Genomic DNA, 17600 nt, shown 5'->3' with positions numbered 1-17600 from the left:
TCACATCTGTGCTCTGGGCAAGCAAAAGGCCCATGCACTTTACAAGTCTAACTTTAGCCATATTGTGTAGCCCCTAAGCTGGTCCTTTTCACAGGGGGTGTATTCCTAGTTTAGGAAAATTTAGCAGCTAATTCCCCCGGAGAGCTTATCTGTTTTCAGCAATAGCAAGACTCGTATACATCACACAATAGCTGGATTCTCATAGTCATATGAAAACTGTCCATAGAAAGCTCGTTTGTTTGTTTTTCCTGAGTAGCTGATTTAATGTCTGTTTTTGTAGAGAGGTTATGAACTGTCTCATCTCTGCACATTCAGTCCCATGAAACCTCTCCCATGGAGGAGCTGCAGTCTTATAGAGAAGTAAGTTTGGTGAGCTTGCAACGCTAGCAGGTGATTAGAGGATTCCTATGCAGCCCTTGGACAAATAGCAGTCATACTGCTCTCAAGTTAATAGTAATTCCGTGGGGAGGAAGTACCAGGTCTCCTAAATTATCTAACACGAACAAACAGGTTTCTTCTGGCAAACGATACATGACAAAAGATCAGGGGTTAAAATAAAATAAATGGCTCCAAAGAGCATGAACATTTCCAAGTATGGAAAGGAAATACTGCAGTTCAGTAGCTTTGGAAATTTGTTACCAAGTCAGCCAACTACAGAGGAAAAGGGCCAGGGTGTTTCCGGAACACGGCAGAGTGAGAGATGTTGAAAGTAAACATACTGGATTTCCAAGCAAGGGTGTGTGTGTGTTGAGGTCTTCTGGAGGTTTTTTTCCATACACGGGATGAAGCTGGGAGAATGTGAAACAGCTCCTGCCTGCAGAAATTGCCATGTGTTAGCCACACAAGGGCAAGAAAGTATCTGCATACCTCCATTCACTGAGGGCTTAAGTAGGTGCAGCCCCATTGGCCTACTGTGTTTAAAATAAAACAACAGAGAAAAGCATGACCTGACAACTCACTTGGTGACAACGGCAATCTTGACTCCAAAGACCCCAGTCTGTTTACGAGATGGCATTCTTTTCAGACTGAACTCCCGGCTGGTAAATTTCACTGACAGCTTCACTTCAACCTGCAAGGATGACTTTAGTTGTTACTTTTCAAGCAATAAATGTTTTATTTAGTTTTCCAAAATGTTATGACAAAGAAGAGAGAGAATAAATCTGACACACAAGGTCAGGCAAAGAAGCAGTGCCAGCAGTTTGTACTCTACTTACTCCATTCATTGAGATGACTGTGCGTTGCCAATCTTTATCCTGTAACACCTGCGGATCCAGCTGAAAAACATGGAAGTTGCCTGTGAGTTGAGAATTGGTTTCAGAGACTAAATCACCCAGTTTGAAAAAATCTATGCAAGTCTGCATGGCAATGCCTTCACCACTTACTCCCATTTCCACAGGGGAATCAGAAAAGCCCTGAGTTTCAGATGTCGGGTAACTCATACAGAGTTCTGCACTCTAACCAAGGTATGGGTATGGATCACACATGTGTATATGGAAACCCCAGTGTCAAATGTGCAATATCCACTTAACAAGAGAAACCTCAAGAGAGCTAAAACGCTCTTCTAAAGCCAGTAATCTCACCTTTGATAGAAAAGGAGGCTTCCTTCGCTGCCATAACATAGGAGCCATATTTAATAGACAGCAGAGGATCATCCCACCCCAGCGAATCGGGAGTCAGGAAGGGAGAGAGTAAATTTTCTAAAAGGAAAGGGCTAAGATCTGAAACACAGCTAGGGCTTGTTTCTCTCTGAAAACACAGGTAAGCAAGCTGCAGGTCCCAAACCCAAACACAGGTCCTAAGCCCAAATGCTGGCACCAGTTTGGTCCATGATAATACACTTCAAAGAGTATTTTAACATTTATTTCCAAAGGTCATGAATAACAAGATTAAGAACAGGAATTAGGGAATATTACATATATACGATTCCCAATTCCTTCCTGTTCCTAATAGAGTGAGTGAGTGAGTGTGTGTCTCTTTTTATTTTAGCTTTGGAAGCCTTTTCTGTGGGTGCAGTTTCACAGGTCCAGGGTACATAAAGTTTAAATACTGAGTTATTTACAGCCTTTTACATCCTCTCCATCCAACTGAGTATCAGAATTTTTCTAGCTCTTTTGTTCAACTCCTGCTAGTGAAACAGCTACCAAGGACACTGAATAGACATTTATAAACATCTGCTCCAACAATCAGAAACTGCTGATTAGTAACTTATTACATCTTCAATAATAATCGTCTTGCCTCTGTCACTTAGACTCTTTCTATCTGATCCATCAAGGTTCTCACAACACACCCATCACCACAGTTGCTGAGTACCTTATACGTGTATTAAAGTGAACACAAGTACTCTGTATCGGGTGCTCTCCTTCCCCCATGCTGTAGGGTATTCTTATTTAATTAATTTTTTTATTTAGAAGTCTCTGGTTTTGGGGGTTACTAAGCTCATCCTCCTTACAGTCAGTCAGGACGTCTTCAGCTCTGCACTCTGCTGTTTCCCCCTCTGTACCAGCCCACGGAACTTTCTGGGAGTGGAGAGAGAAGTCTGCTCCCCCGTCCAAACAGACGATGCAGTCTACATGCAGAGGACATGTGGCAGAGATTGTACTGCCTGAAACACCTTCCCTCCAAGAGCTACCCCCAGGTGCTATGGCTCCCACACTTCCTCAAATACAAGCCAGAGGCCAAACGCTACAATCTGGCCGAGAGGGGAATTTGGATCACAATTTCCCAGAGGCAGGCAGGGCTGGAGTACTCAGCCCCAGGATGAAGTGAGGAGCGGGGCTTGAGGGAGTGCTTCACCAGCATCTCTGTCAAGCTTCCCTAGCACTGGAGCTTTGGGTCGGTTTCCAAAAAGGAGCTACATCCAGTTCTCCTAGGCTCCAAAGACATGATGACCCGATGCTGGGTCTGACAGTCAGAGAATGGAGGAGGAATATGGGGTGATCCAGGAGGACTTATACATGCCATCCAAAGAAAAAATTAAGCACACAGAACGCTCAGAAAGAAATTACTACTTTTTTTAAATCCTGTTCTGATTTGGGAATGAAGCAAGAGAAGAGCTGAATGGGAAAGCAGCCCAGAGATCACAGGAGAAGGTAGATATAGTGTCTTACTCTGGCCTGCCCTATTCTTTTTCACTTCAGCTCCAACACAAAGGGAGAAAATGCACCTGAAACTGAAAGAGAGACCCCTGCTGTTGCAAGAATCCACTGATCAAAACCATGCTCTGAAATGAAATCCTGGGTCTCCATTGCTAACCTAGCTTGATTTCTTTCAACAGGAAAGTTACAAGGCTGGGAAATAGCTTGTCAAGTTCTATAGGAACATCCCCCAGCAAGGTCGGTGATATCTGTGAAACACTCACCTCCAAAGAGCCACAACTGGCTCAGACTGAACGTACAGAAAAGGAACAACAGTTTGAACATGGAGCTATACCAGCAATTAGAACCAGACAAAATGAATCTGTGATTCCTTACATGGCTTTGCAATACCAAAGTCTATTCCCTGAAAAATGCAAGGCAAGGGGTGGGTGAGCGCACTAATCTTTCACCTTGAGACGCACAGGTTCAAATACACCTTCATGCACAAATGAAAAGGAATTTAGTAACTAACACTAATCTCATACCTCATCAACCCTGTCCTTCCCCCCCCTCCAATATAACAGCACTGGCATCTCACTGCACAGCGGAGGATGAATGCTAGACGAGCAGGGGTAATGCAACCCACAGTATCCTTGACTCTACCGAGTATGTTCAGCCTCTCCCTTTCCGAAGCCTAATTCCCACTTCCAGCTCTCAACACACAGGGCAAAACGTTGCTGTCAGTTACACACATGAAACCCCAGAAAGAAAAGCTTCTCCTTCTCCTATGTTTCAGAGACCCCAGATAAAAGGAGGAGGAGAGAGAGTCAAGCCCACCTTTTCTCTGCGTACTTTGTTTCGGACGTGAGTCCACAACGTGGTGTTGCCGGCATGTGTGTGTTTCCCGGTCGAATCTGCCTGGCTCCGATAGGTGCAGCTCTGGTAGAAATATCTGAAGATCCCTTGCATAGTGTAGTTGGTAACCAGCAGTTCCCACATCGTGGCTGCACTGTGTCTGAAGTTAACAAGGCCAGTTGTGCCAAGTCACTGTTACTTCAGCAACCCCAGACTCTACACTTAGCCAGGAGGTTTTTGAGGAGACTTCTTCCTGAAGGCCCGCCTCCTCCTGTCAGGCTGGCCAAGTCACTGCCAGGCAGCCACAATCTACGTTGTTCCCACCCACACCACAAGAGTTTCCAAGCTGGAAGAATTCTGCAGTGTAAGAGGTTTTTTTTCAACAAGCACATTCTCTTCCCAGGCTCAGGAGGAAACCAGTTCTGAAATGTTTGGTTTCCTATGCAACGCAGCTGAGCCCAGCCAACTGCAATGGCCTTTCACTAAGGACTCTGCTGAAATGGCCCTTCTGGTGATCTCTCCCATGATGAATAAGGCCGAGGCTCTCTGACCAGGATGTTTTTTGCCCTGCATCTTACAATGGTGGGTATTCATAACCTAGAAGCAGTAGCTAAGTTTGGAGGTGGGAGGGGGCAAGAGAGAGTTGGGTGCTAGCACTCAGAGTGGGCCTGGGTGTTCCGAACTTTTACAAGAGAAGCTACACGAAGGGTGGTACCAGCAGGCCCCAGTTAGAGTTTCCTCCATTATCAGTGGAGTTCAGGCTCACAATTACTAACTCACACCAGACTGGCAAGATGAATGCAAGTCAACAGATGTTTCAAAGCACAAGCCAACTGCATTCTTGTTTGTTGTCTCCAGAGCACATGCCATATGGCTGGTTAGGACCGTCAGCGTCCTCAGGCGAGTACTCTTTGGAAGCAACAGCCAGATGGATGACTGTGAGTGAGCCTTGGTGCCTGCTGAAGGCTGACATAATAGCTTCTGCTGCCTGTCCCTTCCTCCACCCCCCACTTGAACACATGCTCCCCCAATCCTGAATTCTGGATTGGAAGAACTCCTACTCCCCCCAGGCTGGAACCTCTCCAAACAGAACAGTGTGTACTCAATGGAGAGGAAGCTGGGAGGAAGGTGCATGAGAAATTCAAGGTCAGGTGGTAAGTGCCATCCCTGTATATTATATAATCAAGGTTAAAGTGCTTTTCACGTTGTTATTTAAAGTGCTATTGGGATAAACAAATAAAAGAATGAGACCTGAAAAAACCACTCGGCGCTGCTGAGCAAGACAGGAAGATCAGGCCTAACAACACAGGAGGAAATAACAGAGCCAAGGGCAAGCAGAGCTTTGAGCAAGCCTGCAATACTGGCCTGTGCAGACAGTTGACCTCCAGCGTGGGGAAAGGGCAGCTGGAGCAGACAGGGCGCTGGCTGGAGGATGAAGACAAAAGGTGCTAGTGAGTGAGACACTTCAGCACAGAGGGGGTGCTGACAAGCAGGGGGGGTCACATTGACTGGCTTTAGGTCTGATTTATTGATCAATGACCTGGAAAATGGAACATCCAGGAAGAGAACAAAATCTGCAGATGATGTGCCCCCACAGAGGACAACTGCTGTAAGCGAACTAGGCCACAACGATGCTGTCAGTCTGAACGTGTTACAGAAGGCTGGGGAGGGCTCTGAGAGAAGGCTGCCTCTGTCATGATTTCAGACTGTGTATCAGTTTCATTCAACTTGGTTTAATACCCAGGGCTCTCTCCATGCATCTCCTGAATCAGTTAAAGCTTGTGTCTGGTGTGTTTCCACAACCAAAGAGGACAAGGACAGACCTGCCACAGACTCCCTCCTATGAGGTAGGGAAGACAGTCTATAACAGAGTCTGGCTAGCATAGTTCTCCTCATTGCTCAGGGAAACCAGGCCAGGACCACCTTTAAACTCTGCTGTTGCTAGCAAATATTCAGCTGCAGTGTGAACAGAACTGCTCTATTGGCCCTGCTGAGTTTCACAGCTGCCTGTTCCTTGGTGTTCCCTTGTGGTGACCTATAAAGTGAAACGCAAATGAGCCAAGCAAATTCCTCTCTAAAGCCTGCACAGATCACAACAGCATAAACCAGCTCAGCACAACAGGGATTTCTGCAGGAAGGACCTTGGCCCAGAAGCAGTTAAGGAGCCTTGGCACCCATTTAAGTAAAAATGATGATGACAAGGAGGAAGAGGAGGAGGAGAAGGTGGTGGAAACGGGAGCTGAGGGCACTTAGCACCTCATGGGTCAGGCACAAGGAGAAGAGACCCAAATTAGGAATGTAGGTGGAAAAGGCATGTGGCAGAGGGACAGCAGGAAACGGGGTGGTGGGGAAGGTAAGCCAGGGACTAAGGAGAAAAGGCTCTGGTCTGGCTCAGTAACCCATCACAGTGTGCACTGGCTTTTCACAGAAAGAGCAAAGGAAAGATACATAAAGGGAAAAAGGAAGGACTGAGAGAAAGAGGAATCGATGGAAGAGGGAAGCGGAGGAAACAAGAAACACCTCCTTTCAGGTAGTGCATTTTATGTTATTTATTCATATTACTTCCTCCCTTTATTAAATTTCCATGGCAGTTTCACACTCCAGTGGTTTCTAACTGTAACCAGTGGGAAACTATTGTCTGTGGCTTGTTACTTCTGGAAGCACCCAGTCCTGCCTGGACCCAGTCTTCCTAGAGCTCTCCACTGTCATGTTAATCCTTCCCCCAGTGCCCTTTAGGCATGACCCAGAGCTTTCTTCATTTCCACCCTCTTTTCATTGCTAGGATGCTGTTCCGCATGGCCAAGCTTCTTAAATTAACTCGAGTGTGGAAATGGTTTTGGAGGTGGATCTTGGGGGCTGCAGCCTGTGACTGTCAGTTTTGCATGAAAAACATGTATCTGTAGGTCTAAATAACAGAAAGAGGAAGGGAGATAGCCCGTGCAATTCTACAAGCCAGCCCAGATAATGGAACAGATAGGGGTGATGGTCTTGCATGGCAACAGAGGAATATTGGCGAACTGCTATTAGAGCATCAGAATATTTGTGCTCTAAGGTCACATCCTCCTTCCCACCCCCACCCCCACCCCCACCCCCTGATTTTCCAGCACTGTTTTGGGGGAAAGAGGGTTGGGCTTGCCTGAGCTGCTCATGCAGAGAAAGGGACTGTTGTTCAGAACTGTACTGGCTTTAGGAGCAGGATCATAGTGCACAGTGTCAGTTCACTCTTGCAGCCTATCCCAGGGCTGGGCATATTTACGCTGACATCCTCACTCACCCGGATGCAGTCAGAAGAGTAAACAAAAGGCTTCCATGTTAATTCCTGCAGAGCTAGAGACACAGGGAAATGAGCCTGCCAGACGGAGAAGGGCAAAATCCAGAGGGCAAAAGGGCCCAATGGAGAGGAAAAAAATCTTAGCTAGAGATGAGTGGAGCTGATAGTCTCCATGCAACTAAACCAGGAGTTCCCTGCTATGGTAATACAAAACAATATCCTAACACCAGCCCCCGCATCCCTGCACCGTGCCCTAGAACAGGGGTTCTCACAACAAATTTTTTGGTGGCCTCAAAGTGCTGGTGGCTGTGCTGACAAATTTTTCCTAAAATAATTAACTTTAGGAAAAATAAATACATATGCACATATACACAGCCAAATCATTGTAATTTACTGAAACGTTTTGAAGACTCAATAATAAAAATAATGCAGTTGTCTCTACTCTTTACTGGCCCTAAACAGAATAGAAACATAAATAAGATGCTCTGCAGGTTCTTGTATTTTTTGTTGTTGTTTCTTTTGCTTTTTTAAAAAGACTTGCTAGCAAGTAAGTCTGCTGCTGTGAAAAGTGATATTAACAGGCATACAAATATCACTTTTCACAGCAGAAGACTTACTTAGTCCTGGCAAGCCAAGGGACAAATTAAGCCTTGGATGGGGAGGTCAGTAGGGGGCAAGCAGGGGAAAAAACAATGGGCTGGCAGAGGCAGCAGGGGCCAGGGGCGATGGGAGAGCCCCGCAATTGGGGGTTGGAGCCCCGTGGCCAGAGCCTGCTGCCTGCCACCCCCCGAGCCTGCTGCTGGAGCCTGGCCCTCCTCTCCCCAGGAAGCTGGGGAACTCACTAGCTGCCTGCTCCGCCAGCATTTGTCTCTCCAGAGGGGGGCAGGGTCCAACCCCTGCTGGTGGCCCTGTGGGAGGGACCACTGCTTTGCCCCCCCCCCCCGTCTCCCATTACTGCCCAGGAGGCTGTGGCTGCATGAAAAGCCCGTTGTGGCTGCAAGCGGCCACAGTGGCTGCTTTTGAGAAATGCTGCAGAAGCCCATCTTCTGTCTTCACTTCATTTATCAGTGCATCGGACATGGTAAGTAGGCATGTCTGTGCATACACAGGGTGTTAAAGAGCCCTTCAGCTTGCTGCCCTTCCTATGACAGGGAGAAGGGGCCCTAGGAGGGGGATTTTACTGCTAGGTTCACAAGCAGCACACTCACAATAAAGTTCTGAGGCTCATAAAAACGTGGGGAAATTTGGAGTCTACAAACAATAATAAAGCTCTTACATGTGGATGTAAAAGAGGTAGGTAAAACATTCCATAGGAAAGGAACATATGAGCAATGGGAGCCATTAAACTGCTGCCCGTTCCTGGAAGCCTCCACAATTTTCTGCACACCATGGACCAATTTAGAGCCTTCCTTCCTCCTCTTCCATTATGCAACAGACAGAGCTAATAAACTTTTCACAGCAAACACAGTCCTGGTCTTCTAGACTCATTGTCTTTGTCTCTGCAGCACGGAGTTTGGTGATTCACAAATCCCAGCAGTGGGAAGTCACCGATTTACAATAATAATAAATGGTTTCTAATAAATGGTTTCTAATACACGGTGGTTTTAGCCAAAATAAATGTTTTCCTAGTTTTTGCAGAGGGAGGATGTGGATGTGACTCTGACTGTTCTGGGAGGCTAGGTTAGGCTCAATGAGCCCGTGGAAAAGCTCACCCCACTCCCATTGGCTTCCATAGAATGGGTATTTTCCACTGAATGCATCCGATGAAGTGAGCTGTAGCTCACAAAAGCTTATGCTCAAATAAATTGGTTAGTCTCTAAGGTGCCACAAGTACTCCTTTTCTTTTTGCGAATACAGACTAACACGGCTGCTACTCTGAAACCCATAGTTAGAATGGTGTACATCTTAACCCAGGGCAGACTTTGGCCTGGATAATGACAACACCACAAAGCCCCAGAGGCTATTAAATGAAAAAACGGCACAAACCAAAAGTCTCTGGAAAAGTCTTGAAAGAAAACAAATATTCAAAATAGCAAAAGGAGCAAATGCGGACATCACTAGTTAGAATTCCCACCAGTTTATCCCCAGGATTTTTGTTATATTAGAAGTATTTCCTGATTTTAAAAAGGAGCGTTCAGTGGCCTCTTAAAAAAATAAATCGGCCCGTAGCAATTCTTATCAACACAGATCCCAGCAGTGTGGTTATTTTAGGACTGCTTTTTTTCCTCTTTTCTTTTTTTTGAACTACACAATAGTCCTGAAAATAAACACTGTGATGAGACAGACGTTCCTGAGAATTAAGGACAGCCTGACTTGGCCTAATTTCAGCCTGTTCAGAAATGTGACAGATTTTAATTTGTAAAATTAGGGGGGAAAAAAATCCAGTAAAACATGAAAAGGTGGGAGATTGTTTATATTTAGTGCTACAGTGGAAACCTGACTTTAGAGCCGGTCAAAAATTATTTTATTGAAATATTTCCTTAAAAACGTTCAGGTTTTTTGTCCAAAAACGAAAATCCCCCAAACCAATTTTAATTATTTTTATTTTTGTTTGTTTTGTTTTCCTGATTGAAAACTGAGAAGTTTAACCCAAAACAATTTTGTTTTTTCAATTATGAAAAAATGGAAAAATTTAACAAAAAAATAAGGTTTTTGTGAAAATGTCTGTTTCACCGAAAAGCCATTTTTTGTCCAAAAAAGTTTTAAAGAATTTTTTTTTAAACCAGCTCTACCTGAAACCTTTGGAAAATCCAGGGTTTGGTGACTTGGGGGTGCACTGACGAAAGCACAACTAAGAGCTTCAGGGCTGAAACTTTGAGCATCAGTCAGCACAGCCCCAAGGGAAGTAACCAGTCCCCGTTAGCCTGACTGTGCTATGCGGGAGACAAGGTGTGGGAGGTAATATCTTTTATTGGATCAACTTCTGTTGGTGAGACAAACATGCTTTTGAGCTACTCAGAGCTCGTCTTCAGGTCTGGGAAAGGGACTAAGGGCAGGTCTATACTTAAAACGCTGCTGCAGCGCTTCACTGAAGACGCTCCTACCCCAATGGGAGAGCGTCTCCCATCAGCTCCGCAAGAGGTGGTAGCTATGTCAACAGGAGAAGCTCTCCCGCCAACATAATGCTGTCTACACCTGGGTGGGATTTTTTACACCCCAGATTGACGCAGTTATACTGATATAACAGATATGGATCTGTAGGACTATTTCCCTTGGAAACAGGAGGACAAGGCCTGTGCAGTTACCACTCAGCTGTCCAAGAAAGCGATGCCGAGGAAGTGGTGAGGAAACGGACAGAAATGGGTGAAGAGTGCTGGTAGTTATTTCATAGAGTGCCATAAGCATACAGGACGCTTTACAGAACACATGCACAGACAGGGTACATGCCTTGAACAGCTTATGGTCTAACTCAAACAAATATCATACTCAGGACAACTGTCCAGGCATGTCACTGGGGCTTCAGAACAGAAGGGAAGAGATTTGGAGCCGGAGAGGGAATAATTCAACATGTTCAACCAGCCCCCATCCTATAACAGCTGGGATCTTTGCCAGAAACTTAATGCCCAGAACTTTAGGCCACCGCCACTCAATTCTCTGGGAGCATCAGCCCCTTTTGCTGCCAGCCCATCATCTCTCCAAACTCTGGTGCTTGCAAAACACAGAAATGTTACACGCTGAATGAAGAAGAGGTCAAACAGCCCATTTAAATCTTAGATGTACCCTGTTGTCATGGACACAAAGTTCTGAACATGGCTGTTGTCAGAGTCCTGCTTGGTTTTACCATCACGTCAATACACTCACGGCATGTACTTTAGGGCAGATAGCATTTTCTCTAGACTGACTTATTAGGGGACTGATAGAGGCCACCCCGTGTCTCTCACACAAAGCCACTCCCCTCACTTTCTCTTTCCCTGTGCAAATGGAGCACATAGGCCCCAGTGACTTCGAGTTGTGACCATGAATTCTCTCCAGGGAGGATTTGAGACAGGACAGAAGATGAATCCCCCAATTATCTCCAACAATAAACCCCCTGCAGAACGCCACCACTGTTGCGGCCAGAGGAGTATAAAAAAGGCCAGTAACACATTTAACCTCCCAGCGGTGTCTCAAAGAATCCTCAACCTGGCTGCCAGTCTTCCAGCATTCGGTGCGTTCTCCAAGAGACAAGGGAGCTCCAGGAATCAAAAGCTCCACTGTTTATCCTAGCGCAGGGCTTAGGAATGGATAAGGGCAGCCCCACCTGGATCTGGCCTTTTCCCATGATTCGATCTGTGATCTCTCCATCTTCTTTGGTGAGCTTGGTTTTGTTATAGCATTTTTCATAGCACAAAATCCGTAGGGTCTGTGAGCCCTCCAGCTCAATCTCAAACTCCTGCAGCAAGGGGAAGGGAGAGGAGAAGGAGAAGAGCAGCAATTAGTTAACAAGGAGATAGTGTCTTCTGGATATTTGACTCTGTATAGCCTCACTGAAATCAATCTGAAGGAACCACTCAAGTGACTGACAAAGATCTTTCATCTAATGGAGTGGGTCTTAAAGAGAGGTCGAGCAGAACAGTATTGAGTCCATTTGGGGGGCACTTTGGAGGCGAGCATGAAAGATGCTTGGTCCCTTGGTCAAGTTTCAATATGTTGTAGTGGTGTACCGCTGAAGAAATAGATGGTCCCATATTTCTTGTGTTTAATTACACTTCACTAGGTTTAAAATAAGCCTGCTATAAAGAAGGTGGAGGCTGAAAGCTAAATTTATAACTGTACCCTCTCCTTCGAAAAATACTTCCCTATTCAATGTGTTTCCACAGATACTTTAAAAAAAAATACACAGACACAGACACACACACAAATAAAGGCTGTGCAATCAGCTGGCTGATCATGCAAAGTGCATCTGCTGCTGAGACATTCATTTCATCAGTGAGTCTCCAAGATTAAAATCTCCTACAAATGGTAAGAGCCCAGAGGAAATGACAGGAACCTTGCAGACTGTGCTTTCAGGTGTGCTGCACATGTGAGAAGGGTCCAGTTCATGCAGTACAGATTGCAAACCAAACAGCCTCTTCATTTGCAAATGTTCTGCCTCAAGGGGATAAACAAGGCCCAGCATGGCTGATAAATCACACGAAGAACTATCCATACCCACCTCATTCCAATTGGGCTCTGTAGTGTCCCTGTACACTCTGGTCTTAGCTTTGTTCACAAAATATCCAAAGGAATCCACCTCCAACGTGCAGTACAGGTCTGTAGGGGAGACATAGAATCAGAGGCTTTGTTAAGATTAACATAACCTTTTTCTATAACCACTGCTTCCTAGATTCTCTCTCACCTAAAGGCCTCTCTATACTGAGGACACTGGAACCAGTGTAGCTACACCAGTGCAAACCCTCCGTGTAGATGGGTGGCATAGTGAGGCTTATCCTGGGCTAGTGCATGGCCTGTATTACACTGTGATTATAAAGTCCTCAATTCAGCCCAGGAGGTGCATTTCTGTCACTTAGTAGAAAGGGCACTTTGTCTCCTCTTTTCTTAGGCTTGTTTTGTGTGCAGTTACACAGAGAGAAGCGTGTGCACCCTGGAAGTTAGGGTCCATTCCAACGCTCAGCAAAGCCCACAGGAAGACCCCACTGACTTCAATGGAAATTGGATTGGTTACCTTAGCTGCTGCAGAAACCGTGTGTGTATTTTAACAAGGACTCTCTCCACACCCCACACTGCTCAGCTTTGCCTCCTGCTTGATCCTCCAGTGAATTCCTAATCCAGTGTTTATTACCATGGACATTGTTACTGTGGGGTCAGAGACTGAGCCTTGACATTTCACTGCAGGATCAAACAGGGTTGGAAAATGGGCAATGAGGGAGCAAGAGCCGATTTACCCATAAACTGTTGGGTAAGCAGCACATATGGTAAGAAAAATGACAGAAAACAGGGTAAGAGTGAAATGATTAGTGTTGGAGCCTGATCTATTTGAGAGTTTTTATTGCTACAAAAAGCTAGTCAGCATCCCCCAAATGTACACTAATCTCCCACTCCCAATCACCCAAACTGATTCTCCTCACCAAACCCTGTATCCCCAAACTGACATCTCTGCGCCCAGAGTACCCCATTCCTGTCCTTTGGCCCTAACAGACCCCCACTTGCACATCACAGATCTGCCACTCACTTGTGCTCTGCTTGAACCCCGTGGCAGAATGAACAATGACGTTCAGGAATCCATAAAGCCCGGGCGATTCATCATCTGTACAAAAGACCCAAGAGATTTTAGTTCAGCTTCAGAGAGGTGGCAAAAGGGAAGACACTGAGAGCAGATTTACATCACAGAGATTGCAGGGTGGAAGATGAAGTGTCTAACCCTGGTAGCAGGAACATGACATCTAGTCAGCTTTTTTTAGAAAGGAGTTGTAAGTTGCTCCAGGTATCGCTCCTGTCCCAGAGTCCTCTTGACAATTCTGGAGCTTTTACAATCACACTTCATTATTTTTAAATTTTTCATCTCCCCCAGTGTTGCTGCGAAAGACCCAAACAACAGAAGAAACCAACTGACTATACAGGTAAAGCAGTGAAAATGACTATTCACAGAGGGCTGTCAACTGCACAAAGGAAAACTGAAAAATATTATTATTTATATTACAGCAGCACCTGCTGGTCCTAAGCGAGATCAGGGCCCCAGTGAGCTGGGCACTTTACAGAGTAAGCGAGAGTCCCTGCCTCAAAGAACTTCTCATCTAAACAGGCGAGACTGGTAAGCATTGCAGAGGAAACAGGCACAGAGCAGTGAAGGAATTTACCCAAAGTAACCCAGCCAGTCAGTGGCAGAGTTAGGAAAAACGTAGGTCCGACTCAGCTTTTCTTCTCTCTCGATCGAGGATTTTCACTCTAATTTGTCAGCGACACTGATCTTAGCCGTTACTTGTAACCACAGTAGGTAAAACTTTTCAGACAGAAGCGTGAGTCTTAAATTGCTGGCATCCCTTTAAGCAGTGGCCTGGCATTAAGAGTCAGAGATTGTAAGGATCTGCGGGACTGGAGTCTGGGGCAGCTGACATTCCCCCATCACCACCAGGACACCATGCAGAGCTGCAACCTAGGAGCACTGTGGAGATTAGTTGCTGCAGGAAGTGCCGCCCAAAGCGTTCAGAGCAACAGTACCCTGCGGCCTTCTGATTGGCCCACGGTTACTACTTAACCCTGGAGGTGATCCAAGAAGTTGCTTGGGCAAGCACACAGAATTCTGGCTGCCGCAGCTCCAGACCTTGCCCCGCTGTCTGATCTTTGGTCTTCGACTCCGGCCTGCCACTGACTCTTGCCTCCTGACTCCAGCCTGGTAACTACTCCTGATCCTGAGTCTCTGACCCTGGCCTGACTCTGACCAGGACTCTTGCCTACTTATTTCAGTTCTTGCACCGACTCTGATCCCTGCTTGCCAACTACCATCTTGTGGCCAGTCCTTGGCTCCATGACACCAGCCCAGTAACAACCAGTAGGCCAGACTGCCTACGCCCCGATCTCTACAGAGAAGACCATATGATACACAGTGATTATGTACAGGCTGCATTTCTGAATGCTGGACTCATATCTGCAAAGTCACCATCACACTAACTGACATGCACCACTCCTCTGCAAATCTACTCACTGAGAACCAGCAGAAACGTGCTCCCAGCATCTCAGACATCTTGCCTCCCTACGTTTGCTTCATTTCACGTTTTTGCAGCAGCAGCACCCATCATTTCATTACAAATGCCCTCCCCGTCAAACACGTAGTCCACGAATTTCACCAAGTCAGCTAAAATGATTTCACACTAATGCCTTCAGCTGATGAGGATGGAGACAGCACAACGGAACAGAGCGGCTCCCCCACCACAAACATGCAATCTGAAAATCCTGCGCCTGTCTCAGTCATAGGCAGGGCTGTGGCTACTTTACACCTTTTTCTCATGTCCAGCCCGTTCGTTTTAAAATCACATTCTAAAGAATATACCAAAGAGACAATCCCACAGACATACGTGTGCCAGGGAAGTGGAGGGGCTGTACTCCAGGAGGAAGGAGTGGGGTTGTGGGTACAATGGCTAGGGGGTTAGTGGTAGGAGGACAGGAGAAGGGACTTCAGTCCATTGAACGATGGGGGAAAGCAAAAGGAATGGTAATGACTGAAATAATATGAGAATCCACCCAATAACAATGGGAGAGATGGAGTAAAGCTACAGAGGATGGGCAGGAATTCATTGTCAAAGGAGCAGTGGGAGAGAAACTAGGAGGAGAGAAAGTGAACTGCAAACATTCCACAGGTTGTTTATTATACTGTGGGACTGAATAACTCTGGAACCTTTGAGCAGACCCTCCCCTGCCCACTCCCTCTGCTTGCTGCATCTTGTCTACCCAGAGCAAACTTCTGGGGGCAGGGATTGTGCAATCAAATCTTCCTACAGTAACTAGCTGCAGCAGAACTGGGTTGTTCAGGGTTTAAGTGTGGTCAGAATTGGGATTGTTTTACAAGACCATCCACTCACAGCTGCCTTGAGGCCTCTGGCCAGAAGGAATGGTAAGAGCAGGACAAGGGGGTGTAAAGGAAAGGCAGGGGGTGGGTCATGACTGCAGCTGGTCCACACAAGGGCACTGACGACCGCTCTCACCTTCTTTATTGATGGTGAGGGGGATGTTGTGGACGGTCTGAAGCTTGACGCAAGAGTTTGTCAGCATCTGGAGCTCCACGGATGTGAGTGAAAAGCTTTTAAAGCCTGTCAAGGAAATTCAGAGGGAAAGGTATCTGCACAGGGCACAGAGCTCCCTGGACACTCCCCCCAGCCCAGGCAGGGGGTACTTTCAGATGCTTCCAGGGCAATGTTAGCAGATGGCATAAGGGAGCGTTTCTGTGTTTGGAAGGAACCATGGTTCAAGCACAGACCCCCAGCCATACTTCAGCCCAGTCACATGTAGGGGCTCACTTGTTCTATGGATAGTCTCTGGATCTTGCACACAGAATGAAAGAGACTCTTCTCCCCTTGCAGAGCCATAGCCAACCCCTTTCCAAAAATAAAGCAACCCCTTCAGACAAAGGCCAGGGGAACGGGGTGGGCCTTTCACTGCCCCAGAAAGGCAGATGACTCTGGTTTTGGCAGGCCAATGGGAGAAATGACTCCATTGGGGAGAGCTCTCCCTGTGCCCTTGCTCCTGGACGTTCACTTCTAGGGGCTGGGAGCAAAAGCATCTCCACTGGCTTCAACTGCAGCGACAGGGCATGAGAAGAAAAGGCATCCACGTTGTCTCCTGGATATTCATGCATCTCCTCTTCCTTGTGGCAGGGGGCCATTCCCCACTTCTATCTAACTCCCCGGGATAGGGGAAGGGTTGGACAATCCCTTTCCTGACTCCTCCTCCGGGGGGGGGAGGGGGAAGGGGCATATGCGCTGAGGTCACCCAGTTGGATGGTCCCTAGAACGCCCTAAGACAAGGGCTCTGATTGGTCAAGTGACACTCACATTTCTTCTGCTGCTCCCGGATGTTCTCTCTCCACTCTGCCCGTTCGTAGTCCGATGAGATGAGGAATGTGTAACTCTATGCAGGAAGAGACATGGGAACAAGGAACGTGACATTCTGACCCGCCACCTCCCAGTGAGAGTTACTGGATCCAGACCCCACTAGTACACCTGCCTGCTTCCTCCCAGCACTGCTTTGGCAGTGCCAGATGGGACCGTGGCACTGTGAACGCCCTCCCAACAGCATGCCTTCAGCACCAGCAAGGACACCTGCAGCCTGGGCTTCTTCAAACGACCACCCTGTCAATGGCAGCTGGGACTGTGGCAGCACGAGGTTCCATGACTGCAGTCTACTCTGGCCAGGCCATCCAATAGTGCGTGCCATGGGAGACTAGGCAGATGTGTGGCTAAGGAAGCAGATGCCAAAATGCCTTCGAAATGAGCTGAAGAAAATGCTGGTGACTAGATCTTGAAATGATCCACTGCCGAGTACACACAGATACCACAGTCACCAATAACCCCACACATACAGCGCTGGAGATAAACCTAACACCATGAGCCTCTCCTACTAGCTGAGAGAGAATCTCCCATAGTCTGTTAGCAGTCAGGGGCCAATGAAATTAGACCTATGAGTACCCTCCCCATGCAACTTTACTAACGGATGAGGCTACGGCACAGCAGTTGCAGGGCTTTGTCCCGGGGAAGTGATGCAGTTCCCACCCCTATCCAGTTAGATCCAAGCACAGGCAGATACTAGGGTGAGGGGTAAATTTCTGATTTTATTTTAAAAAACGCAAATATACATGCAAATTAACCCTTGGGCTCCTAGTAAGTTGCCGAAGTGGCCTTCAGTGCGGCATGGGCTGGACACCTGCAGCTTGGAGACTATTTTCAGATCAGCCACTGGACAACGAGACAATTACAAACTGACAAATGCTT

At 46.8% G+C, this 17600-nt stretch overlaps 1 protein-coding gene across 2 annotated transcripts in view; it reads right to left on the bottom strand.

Annotated features, from left to right (window-relative positions):
• Window positions 1–17600, bottom strand: part of BCR (BCR activator of RhoGEF and GTPase) — a 133889-nt gene that overhangs the window by 16586 nt on the left and 99703 nt on the right. Inside the window, exons 12-18 of one of the 2 annotated variants that reach the window (XM_073313721.2) lie at window positions 16665–16740; window positions 15819–15923; window positions 13352–13426; window positions 12335–12432; window positions 11441–11572; window positions 1215–1274; window positions 960–1069 (exon numbers count right to left, since the gene is read on the bottom strand). In XM_073313721.2, the coding sequence (XP_073169822.1) occupies window positions 960–1069; window positions 1215–1274; window positions 11441–11572; window positions 12335–12432; window positions 13352–13426; window positions 15819–15923; window positions 16665–16740 (656 nt within the window). The remainder of the gene's footprint in view (window positions 1–959; window positions 1070–1214; window positions 1275–11440; window positions 11573–12334; window positions 12433–13351; window positions 13427–15818; window positions 15924–16664; window positions 16741–17600) is intronic. The other variant, XM_073313722.2, reaches the window with a different exon arrangement.

This window comes from Lepidochelys kempii, chromosome 15, assembly GCF_965140285.1.
Source record: "Lepidochelys kempii isolate rLepKem1 chromosome 15, rLepKem1.hap1, whole genome shotgun sequence".
Taxonomy (NCBI): Eukaryota; Metazoa; Chordata; order Testudines; family Cheloniidae; genus Lepidochelys; species Lepidochelys kempii.
The sequence above is the reverse complement of the archived record's forward strand: the minus strand, read 5'-3'. Positions and strand labels throughout refer to the sequence as shown.